At 37.1% G+C, this 12,061-nt stretch overlaps 1 protein-coding gene across 7 annotated transcripts in view; it reads left to right on the forward strand.

Moving 5' to 3' along the window:
• The window catches only part of DAGLA (diacylglycerol lipase alpha), a 104,951-nt gene that overhangs the window by 67,166 nt on the left and 25,724 nt on the right, over positions 1-12,061 (forward strand). For 5 of the 7 annotated variants that reach the window (XM_087920845.1, XM_026720111.2, XM_026720112.2 and 2 more), the window contains 7 exons: positions 224-362; positions 3,021-3,232; positions 4,455-4,556; positions 6,847-6,985; positions 9,808-9,895; positions 10,485-10,619; positions 11,686-11,763. In XM_087920845.1, coding sequence (XP_087776971.1) covers positions 268-362; positions 3,021-3,232; positions 4,455-4,556; positions 6,847-6,985; positions 9,808-9,895; positions 10,485-10,619; positions 11,686-11,763 — 849 coding nt within the window. In that variant the 5' untranslated portion in view covers positions 224-267. The remainder of the gene's footprint in view (positions 1-223; positions 363-3,020; positions 3,233-4,454; positions 4,557-6,846; positions 6,986-9,807; positions 9,896-10,484; positions 10,620-11,685; positions 11,764-12,061) is intronic. The other 2 variants (XM_087920846.1, XM_087920847.1) reach the window with 1 other exon arrangement.

Genomic DNA, 12,061 nt, shown 5'->3' on the forward strand with positions numbered 1-12,061 from the left:
ATGATCCACTCATTATTCTAACATAAATAGTATTAATTTAACTTAAATATTCTAACTTCTGATAAAAATGAGCTGCAACTGATTCTTCGAAGACTTAACAAACATAGAATTTTAAAAGCAGTGAGTCTAGACATTATATTTTGTAGTAAATTTGTAGCAACAATATTGATTTTGTCATATATCAAAATAATTTATGTTTCTGTTCTTTCTATTTCTATTACAGAAAGTTAATATTGTGCCTGGTGACCCTTTTCAGGCCCACTAGCCATGCCTGGCATTGTGGTGTTCCGTCGTCGCTGGTCTGTGGGAAGTGATGATCTTGTTTTGCCCGCCATTTTTCTCTTTGTTCTTCATACAACTTGGTAAGTGAAAATATACATGAGAAGAAGACTTCTGTTGTTAGGTCATAAGCCATTGATATTTGTTTTGTAATTTTCATGTCCAGGTACTAATATTACGGTGCTATTTAAAATATTCTGCTAAAGTTCATATATACAAAGTATGGAAGTGAATCTATGCATGTAGCTAAGTTCAGGCTCAAATAATTATTTTTAAATGTTTGAGAGAGACAGAGAAAGAGAAAAAGAGAGAGAGAGAGAGATCTGGTCTAATCGCGCTCTCTCCCTCTCTCTCTCTCACATACGCACACACAAACACACAGAAGCAGGGGTAGAATTCAAATTTCTTAACAACTAGTTTTGTGGGCATGGCCTAATTTGTGGGTGTGTCTTAATGGTCATGTCACTGGCTGGGCATGGCTTCTATATAAATATTGTAAATATTTATGTAAATATTGAATTTTTTATTTTTTTAAAAACAGGCCAGGCAGGCAGGTAGGCAGGTTGAGTTGCTCACAGAATCACAGATTCACTTAGAGATCTATCTTTCTGCCATTGGCTACCTGAGTCTGTCACATAAAATTTGCTTGCAAGCAAACTCATAAAATTTGCTAGCAAGCAAACTCACAAAATTAACTCACAACACACCATGTATGTAAATATTGGATTTTTTATTTTTTTTAAAAAAGCAACTTTTACCCAAAACCAGGCAAAGCAGGCAGGCAGATTGAGTTGCTCACAGAATCACAGATTCATTCAGAGATCTATCTTTCTGCCATCGGCTACCTGAGTCTGCACTGAATAATAGAACCTTCAGTTCTAAGGAAGGTTCGGTTCTAGCTAATCTAAATCTCCCGGCACAGTAGAACAGCTGATGGTCGTGGGGAAAAAAAGAAAAATAGCAATTTAGCAGGCAAGTTTGCCAGGTAAGGAATGGGCGGGGAGGGTTCCCACGGGCCATGTGGGTGGCACAGCCTTGTGTTCCCGCGCAGCCTGGATTAATTTCTTTAGTGGGTGCTCTGGGGGTGACGTTTCTCTGAGGACCACCAAAATTTTGTCACAGACCACCAGTTGGTGACCACTGATTTAAATGGTTTCTACATAAATACTGCCACTGAGAAAGCTGAACCATGTCAGCATCCATTAAGAAACTTTTAAAAGCAGAGCTTTTTGGATCAAGCTACATTTGGAAAGCTCAAAACCAGATTGGAGGCAAATGCAGTTCTTCCATATCAGTCCATTAATATTTTTGTAATTAAAGTGAGTCATACTTATTCCCAAGGAGAAGAAATCCAATAACTACACTGGTGTTCTATTTATTAGAAATAAATATATACAAAACCATAAACACATTTTTGAGATACCCAGATCTTTTTATTATACAAAATGTTACAAGAAGTTGATGGAAGTGAGAAAGGATATGACAAAAAATGCTGCGTTGGTTGAGGTTAAAAACCATAAAATTGGGTGGATGGACCGTTGGACACAGAGACACTCTCAATCAGATATTTAACAAAGTGGGGACAGGGTTTTTGTGTGTGAAAGAATAATGATCTCTCCTTAGTTCTGATACCTAATATTAATATCTGACCTCGGAATTATTTTGCTGTGAGACTGGTTTCCTGTTGTGAGATTTCAAGGTTCTAATAAAAAACAAATCAGTACTTGTTAACCTAATGTCATGGACAGAACAATAATTGTTGGTGGTAATGGCATTTATGTGTCATCTTGGGTAGGTTCCTCATGAGCAAACAAATTTATTACATTTAGGAGCCTGTGATAGTTAAGATGTACTGTATGTGTGTGTAAAAGAGAGGGGGGGGGAGGGAGAGGGAGGGAGGGAGAGGGAGAGAATGTGTACACATGTATTGGCAAGCATGGTAGATTACATGCCAGGATAAAAACATTATAATTGGTGTATGGAATCAAAAAGCCCTCTGCTGACTGTTGAAGTATGTGCAGGTTTTTACTGTTCTCATTTCTAGGCCCCTTTACATGATGGAGAGACAAGTAAATCTCAAGGAGATTGATGCAGCCTTGTTTCCCTTTGTATTGCAGAGGAACACAGAGTGTGTTCTGGGACACAATCCAGAAATCAGTATGTGGGTGGGAGGGGTGGTGGGGGTAACTTTGTTAGCTAACCATCAGCACTTTACTATTGCAGCAGCACAACGATGAATAACACCCATAAGTATATGATATTCACGAAATACAAACTTGCTGTTGGCTGAACTGATGCATTCTATTATCTGAGAATCCCATAACCCCCGTATCTAAAATCAAATAAAATCAATGTGATAATCTATATAGGAACTGAAATTTTGACATGTTTACTTTATGAATAATATAAAAATAATTTTTCTGTGAATATAATATTACACATACTACAATATCTTAGAGATACAATAGTAATTTATTGTGGGATAAGCCTTTTTTGGCAGCAGTTAATTTCATAAATTGCAAACAGTTTTGGTTATTTATATAGTAATAACTATTCCCAGGAATTAAAAAGGAGATACTTCCTTTCTCAGCTTATATAAAAGCAAAACAAATCACAACAGGTTTTTTTTAAAAAAAAATCTAATAAACATTAGGCTTCTTGTTCCTTATATGGCTAAAAGTCTTTGGTCATGTATATATTGTCCCAAGCTTTGTCAAAAGAATGTGGCTTGTGTACGGCAGGTTCATCATCCTTTCTGTGGTGCTCTTTGGACTGGCATACAATCCCAATGAGACCTGCTCTCTCAATCTGGTGGACCATGGCAGAGGTTATCTGGGTATTTTGCTCAGCTGCATGATCGCTGAAGTTGCAATCATCTGGCTCAGCATGCGTGGCAGCATTTTGTACACAGAACCCCGGGATTCCATGCAATATGTGCTATACGTCAGACTAGGTAAGAGGCAGCAGCCAAGGTTTTTTTTTTATTAATGTTTAGTCTTGATGCAGCTGGCTGTCGTGCTCTCAAAGGGTTCTCCATTCATAATATTGACAAACATTGAGTGATCCAGGGGCATTTGTGGCACCGAAAGACGTCTGCATCTGGTTATATGCCTATAGAAGTTAAATATTATTTGCAAGTTTAGTGACTGTTTCACTACTTTTGCAGATGTGGGAAAACAAACTCCTATTTTCCCCTAATAGGAAAATATGCCTATTTATGACTCCATAAAATCTGTATCAATTTTTCTTGGGTGAATGCACATTTATGATTTTTTACTGTTAAAAAAATCACAACCTCATTAATGAAATACATATACTTTGTCTAATGCCTTGATAACGTTGCATGTGTGCTGTTTTTTGTATTCAGAAAAGACAAACAAGTTACCATGATACTTTTAAGGATAAGTAAATATAGTTTACTATTCTGTGAAGAGAAACACATACTATAATTATCTTTCTCAAACTCAACATTATTTCCTTTGTTTGCTTACCATGAGCTTTCATTTGTAAAAAATCTGATGCCTATCTACCCCACCCCAAAGTGTGTATGGAATATATTATGCGATTCACTTCAACCCTCCCCAAAATGGCTACATACAGATACATGTGCTATAGAGAGGTAGGAGATAAGACATTTTGGATTCTTTCCCTGTTCATTTTCATAGTTAAGGTTCCCCATTATCATTCTTTAATATTTTTCCCTAGACAACTACATTGCATGTATGCCTCGGTAAAGTGAAAATAATGACATTTATTTTTATTTAGTGTATGGCATCTACAAAGGTTATACAATCACTGATATACAACACTTAACAAAACACATTATACTGTACATAGAAACACAAATATAAGTTTAAAAATATAAGTTTAAATAAAATATATCAGCAAATATATATGTGGGCAATACAATATTCAAGATAAAACCATAAAATCACTATAAAATGGCACTATAGAATAAGATAGATGTTATAATTTGTTATAATTTGATATCTAAGCAAGCTAATCACCTAACCTCTTCTGGTATGGCTACTGCAATGAGATCATCCTATTTAGAATGTCACATCAGAATGGATATTTTTCTCATTGCCTAAGAATTGCTGCTAAGAAATATGGTGAAATCAGCTATTGCTGTTTTTGTTGTTATATCATTGTGCATTCTGTTCTTATTGTTCCAGCAATCTTGGTGATTGAATTTGTCTACGCTATTGTGGGTATTGTTTGGTTAACCCAGTACTACAGTTCCTGCAATGATGTTACTGCCAAGAGTGTTACTTTGGGTATGTCTTTAAAAGTATAAGTATTTAAAATCACATATTCCAGGGCTGTCAGGCTCCTGGCCGCGGGCAGGATGTGTCATGCGCTGGCCATGCCCATGCCCAGTTTAGCAATGGCGGGGAAGTCCCAATGTTATGTGACACCACCATGACACTGCAAGTTTGACACCCCTGACGTATACTCACCACAGTGTGTTGAGATTTAACCTGTTCATAAAGCTAAGCAAGCATAATTTTTAAGGTTTTGTTGTTTTACTGTTGTAATTTGGTTTTGCTAAAACCATTCATATACATTTATTCATAGGATAACAATAGTATTACAACTAGAAAGGAAGTAACTATTGAAATCTAACTAGGCTGTGCTAAAAAAAAGTGTTCTTTATACATTTATGCCATGATCCTCTGAAGGACTGAAGATGTAAATTGAACAAAGTGGTAATGCAACTATTTGGGGTCACTATTGTTATCCAACAATACTCATTGAGCCTTGCTTGATAACCCTTATTAAATATACACTGCTCAAAAAAAAATAAAGGGAACACTTAAACAACACAATGTAACTCCAAGTCAATCACACTTCTGTGAAATCAAACTGTCCACTTAGGTAGCAACACTGATTGACAATCAACTTCACATGCTGTTGTGCAAATGGAATAGGCAACAGGTGGAAAGCATAGGCAGTTAGCAAGACATCCCCAATAAAGGAATGGTTCTGCAGGTGCTGACCACAGACCACTTCTCAGTTCCTGTGCTTTCTGACTGATGGTTTGGTCACTTTTGAATGCTGGTGGTGCTTTCACTCTAGTGGTTGCATGAGACGAAGTCTACAACCCAAACAAGTGGCTCAGGTAATGCAGCTCATCCAGGATGGCACATCAATGCAAGCTGTGGCAAGAAGGTTTGCTGTGTCTGTCAGCATTGTGTCCAGACCATGGATGGCTACCAGGAGACAGGCCAGTACATTAGGAGACGTGGAGGAGGCCGTAGGAGGGCAACAACCCAGCATCAGGACTGCTACCTCCGCCATTGTGCAAGGAGGGACAGGAAGAGCAGTGCCGGAGCCCTACAAAATGATCTCCAGCGGGCCACAAATGTGCATGTGGCTGCTCAAACGGTCAGGAACAGACTCCATGAGGGTGGTATGAGGGCCCGACGTCCACAGGTGGGGGTTGTGCTTACAGCCCAACACTATGCAGGACGTTTGGCATTTGCCAGAGAACACCAAGATTGGCAAATTCACCACTGGCACCCTGTGCTCTTCACAGATGAAAGCAGGTTCACACTGAGCACATGTGACAGACGTGACAGGGTCTGGAGACGCCGTGGAGAACATTCTGCTACCTGCAACATCCTCCAGCATGACCGGTTTGGCAGTGGGTCAGTAATGGTGTGGGGTGGCATTTCTTTAGGGGGCTGCACAGCCCTCCATGTGCTCGCCAGAGGTAGCCTCACTGCCATTAGGTACCAAGATGAGATCCTCAGACCCATTGTGAGACCATATGCTGGTGTGGTTGGCCCTGGGTTCCTCCTAATGCAAGACAATGCTAAACCTCATGTGGCTGGAGTGTGTCAGCAGTTCCTGCAAGACGAAGGCATTGATGCTATGGACTGGCCCGCCCGTTCCCCAGATCTGAATCCAATTGAGCACATCTGGGACATCATGTCTCGCTCCATCCACCAACACCACGTTGCACCACAGACTGTCCAGGAGTTGGGGGATGCTTTAGTCCAGGTGTGGGAGGAGATCCCTCAGGAGACCATCAGCCACCTCATCAGGAGCATGCCCAGGTGTAGTAGGGAGGTCATACAGGCACATGGAGGCCACACACACTACTGAGCCTCATTTTGACTTGTTTTAAGGACATTACATCAAAGTTGGATCAGCTGTAGTGTTTTTTTCCACTTTAATTTTGAGTGTAACTCCAAATCCAGACCTCCATGGGTTGCTAAATTTGATTTCCATTGATATTTTTTGTGTGATTTTGTTGTCAGCACATTCAACTATGTAATGAACAAAGTATTTAATAAGAATATTTCATTCATTCAGATCTAGGATGTCTTATTTTTGTGTTCCCTTTATTTTTTTGAGCAATGTATTTTATGATATATTATGATGCTACAGAATCTCCAAGAGTATCAGAAGTTTTATACAAGAATTATCTTTATCTTGTAAAAAAAAACAACAGGGAATATTACTCCATGAAAAAGAACACATGAACTTCAAGCAAAGTGTGCAAATGAGATCTGCCACTTACCAGCTGGGCTTTATCCTCTGCCTCTTCTGTTTCACTAGGAATGGTGGTCTGTAACTGGGTGGTCATTTTGAGCGTCTGCATCACTGTCCTTTGCGTCTTTGACCCAACAGGACGGACTTTTGTTAAATTGCGAGCCACAAAGAGGAGACAGCGTAATCTAAGAACATATAACCTGAGGTAAGAAAAGTGTAATTGTAGAGGTTGACTCAGAATTTGTATAAAATAGATTTTCAATTTAGATAAATACAAATCTTTCGTCTTCAATGTAGATGAGCACAAATGAGTGTGGCAGCAAATAGTGCAGTTTATGTGCTAGGGATACTTTTTAAAAATTATAAATAATAAAGGTCTTGTAACATACATTAGTCAATGTTGGTTTCTTTTTTTTTCTTCTCAATGATACTATCATGTACATTAAGAGTAAAAGGTAATGGTTTAGCCAAGATCATCCAAGTATAAATGGAATACATTATGTGATGACCCAGAGGGTAACACAAACATAACAAAATCCAAAATGTAAATAAATGTCCTTTAATGCTTCCAATTTGGCCCCACTGTTCAATAATTCTCAGTTGGAGATAAAACTTACTCAAAAATAGTCTTCAAAAGAAAACAATACAGTCCGAACTTAATGAGCAGACAGAAGTGAAATAAAAAACCAAATAAACTACAATGAAGAAATTTCCACAATGGACCAGGATAATAAGTAATTAACCAAATTCAAGGAGATAACAAGGCACAGTCTATTGGAAGGACACCAACCAAGATAACTTCAGTCCAAAATAAAACACATTTTGCTTCTGGCAACGCTGTGTTGTAACCGTCTCTCTTATATACTGTTCTCCTGAGCTGCAACTAATGAGGGGGATCATGGCCACTTCCCCTCTCATAAGCCAAGTTGTTTCCTTCTCCGTTCCAGGGCCTGGATCTTCCTCTGACTGCTCAGCCAGCCTCTGCCCTTCCCCAGCCTCCTCCACAACCTCCGGAGTCACACCTCCACTCCCTGTCGGCTGTTCCTCCTCTCCTTCAGAGTCCGACTCTACCAAGGGCATGACACATTAGAGGTCATTCACCCAAAGCTACAAAATAATTATATTTGGTTTGTCATAACTGAATAAGCCAGGAGTATTTGACAACAAAATGGGATTTTCAACTCTGCAATTTTCTATTTTTTAAAATAAAAAAGTTAAAATAGATATGTAAAACTTTTATAATTAATTTAATTTAGTCAGTATGATCCCCCACCCACAAAGGTGTAGGATTTTTGATCAAACATATAATATTAACATTTTCCATCATTTTGTTTTCCTTCACAATCCATGGAGTTTATACTTCTGTAATATTGCCTAGGTTGTATTGGAGATTTGAATTGAGCAGAAGTCCTTATTGGAGAATATGGTTCAGAACCTAAACAGAGTGCTAAAAATACTGAGTAATTAAGTAGCAGAACCTCCCAATTTAAAAATGCTTATAATGTATTAACTGAGATGCAGAGTAAGGGGTCAGTCCATTTGTTTTTAAATGCTAACTGACACTGATTGTATTTGAAGTAAGAGCTGCATATTTTGAAAAATCCACAAAGACAGAAACCTTGACGAATTTGAAGAGAGGAAGGTACAAAAGGAAAAAGTTTCCATTATCTCTTAAGCATAAGGACTTATTTAATCACCTTGTTAGTGTTTGGGGACAAACCCCCAAGCAGAGTGCACAGCAGCAGTCAAGCCAGGCAGCCAAATGAGAGAGAGGCTGGGCCCAAGAGTATACACACACTGGAGACAAAAACACTGTTTGTAATTTTAAATAGTTATTTTATTCATTTAGAGTTTAAGCATTGTCAATCAGTCCATATGTCATTATCCAATATATCCATCCAGTAACTTAGTTCATTAAACTAGACAGTACAATGTCTTTATCTTCACCTTCCGATACCTTTCTCTCGAAGACAACGCTGAGTATGCACAGGATATCAGCTCACCAAGTAAACAGTCCTTTTGTTCAGTAGAAACGGTATCCAGCACAGTAGCCAAACAAGCAGACGTCTCAAACAGGAGTAAACAGCAGGCAGCAGACAGCAGAGAGACCAGGAACCAGAGACCAGTAACCAGGGCAGTGACCAGGAAGTGTTACGTTTCTCTTACTTCCTTATATTGCTGCTTGCAACCGCACCCTTAATTATCTTATTACATTGCAGTTTTGTGCTTAAAGCTACAAACACTTAAACCTAGGTTTATATATTTAGTCACCCAAACTTAGTTGGTGTATCCATATACCCAACATGTATTAACTGAGATGCAGAGTAAGGGGTCAGTCCATTTGTTTTTAAATGCTAACTGACACTGATTGTATTTGAAGTAAGAGCTGCATATTTTGAAAAATCCACAAAGACAGAAACCTTGACAAATTTGAAGAGAGGAAGGTACAAAAGGAAAAGGTTTCCATTATCTCTTAAGCATAAGGACTTATTTAATCAACAATGTATCAAGTGAGGAGGCTTTGTAAACACCTTTTTCTGATCTGAGTAATTCCTGACGTTCTTTTTCTACGGCGACTTATGTATCTCTGTAATGCAACTGTATTCCAGCAGGTGGCAGCATCTAGCCTACTTTGGCTGAATTATGCAAAGTTGGCTCAGCTACTATTTGGATGGGAGACCACTGGGAAATCCCAGAGCTGTAAACTGGAGTAGGAAGTAAAAAAGAAAGAAAGCTTTGGAAGAAGACAGTGGGAAACCATTTCTCTTCTGTTGCAAAAGAACATCATGTTAATTACTAGGAGCTAAGCTGTATTTGAGGAAGACTTTACTTTTACCTTATAAAGTAACTATAGAGTTCTAAATCTGCCACTATTCAGAAAATTATGTGGAAGCTTTAAGACAGATGACATTCAGAACTTTCACAATTTCTTTCCATGTTATTCCAGTGTTTATATATTCTTGATGTTAAGCTCTTGATGTCCTTTTGATCTGACTGACATTTGACTGTAACTTTTTTTTTTTTAAGGCATCGCTTGGAAGAAGGCCAGGCTAGCAGCTGGACCCGCCGTCTGAAAGTTTTCCTCTGCTGTACACGAACAAAAGATTCACAATCAGTAAGCAACTACTGTCTTCATTAAAAAACAAATATAATTCGTGATTTTGATAGTATTATAGTAAAACTGTAGCTGATGATGAGAGGAAATATGGTACTAGTATCCTATTGGGATATTCCACACATATATGTTGACCCAATGAGTGATTCTCTTTTGTAACAATAGAAAAGCTTTTCATAATTGGCTTGTTTTTGACATATGATATATGAATTCAAGCATTATTTCTTGACTACCACAGTAAAGAAAAATTGAAGAAATGCTATGAATGTTATTTTAACTGTCTTAGAAGAAAAGTTTAATGCAAATAAAAATCAATACATTCAGCCAAGTGCAGAAACTGGTAATCCAGAAATGGCTGTATTTATACATAATACCAAGGTAGGATTACTGTTTACTCAATGATTGCCTAATTCACACATAAACTAAGTTATAAAAGATTATTTACATACTGTATTTTTTAAAAAAAGCAAACTCCATTGTGGTTTAATATGATGCCTTTAGCAATCCAACAAGCTAACAACTATTTCAAGCTCTTGACTCTTGCTCGTTGCAGATTAATTTTTCATCTTTTCTTCTTTGGATTTTTCAGGATGCTTACTCTGAAATTGCATATCTCTTTGCTGAATTTTTCCGAGATCTTGACATAGTCCCATCTGATATTATAGCAGGCCTCGTTCTACTACGTCAACGACAAAGAGCAAAACGCAGTGCAGTATTGGATGAAGTGAGTGTGAGGAATTCTCATTTTAACAATGAAAAGTGGACGAAATAGGCTTAATGTTACTTAAAATCACCTTCTGTGATACATTTCAGTTTTGAAAACTACCTAACACTTCATCATAATTCACTTCCCAGCTACTTACAGTTTCACTGTTTCTTATTGACAAGATTGAATTAATATTCGTGTACTGAAATAGAGGAAATTACGGTTTTAAATGCCTTTCAATATCATGTTCGTTATTAGAGAAAATATACCATAAAGCACCAATTCTTTCTGTCTGATTTTTTTAAATTAACCAATTAACACTTTAATTTGGTCTGAGTACTAATTCTAGGAATATATATAGAGAACATCTAGGATCAATTGAGTAGTGGCAAATACTGTGATTTGAATAATGAAGAAATTGCTTATTATGAGAGATAGTTGCAAATATCCTATTAAACATTCTTTTCCTCTTTCCATCCAGAAGACAGAAAATACCTTAATGTTGGCCAAGCATCTCAGCTGAGCAATATAGGTCACAACTAAAACTGTGTGAAAGTAATGGGAATATGACAAGAGAGACAAAACAGCTATTGTCATAAGAAGGTTCAATGACAATGAGTGATCATCAGTTATACAACAATTTAGTTTCAGCCAAGCAATTTTTTTTAACAATTTCAAGGCTGATAATTATTTTAATTAAACCTAATTTTTTGTGGATTAGAATCCACTTAATCAGATTATCGTACTTGTATTCTAGTCCACAAAAGCCAAGCCATAAATGTATTGCTCTATTTGAAGAAGATGGGCGGTTCAAACATGTGAAAAATAAATAAGATTGCCTATAAGATGTTACAAAACTGACGGTTTTATACATTCCTAGGCTTCAGATTCAGTTTAAAAAAAAGAAAAAAGAATTCAGCCTACAACATTCAGAGAAGACAGAAAAACAAAGGAAAGAAACTGATAACACACATTGAGAATAACATATTTTCCAATTGCATTAATTCAAACGAAGAAGTGTTTACTTCTTAAGTACATGCTGAATATTTTAATTACATTTTTTTCCAACCTATATGATTTACAGGCAAACAATGATATACTAGCTTTCTTGTCGGGAATGCCAGTTACCAGGAACACAAAATATTTGGACCTGAAAAACTCAGTAAGTTATCAGATTGTTTATTACAGAAAATATACAAACTCAGTGGATCAAAGGAATTAGTTGTTCTGTCTTTCCTTGGATAAACTCTTGTTCTAATCTTAGACATTAAGAGATCGATTAGATAAGGTAGAGATATATTAGTTCATAACAACCCCCATGAATGTGACTTGCCAAAGGAAACAACAGATGTTATTTCACAAGTAAAGTACTGTCAAAGTGTAAGTAAATCTAATTAATAAAATCAAACAAAAATAAATATAATTAATAATTAAAATAATTAATAAATTAAAAAGAAAAT

This window comes from Pseudonaja textilis, chromosome 1 (genome assembly GCF_049901715.1).
Source record: "Pseudonaja textilis isolate UNSWEBS1 chromosome 1, rPseTex1.2, whole genome shotgun sequence".
Taxonomy (NCBI): domain Eukaryota; kingdom Metazoa; phylum Chordata; class Lepidosauria; order Squamata; family Elapidae; genus Pseudonaja; species Pseudonaja textilis.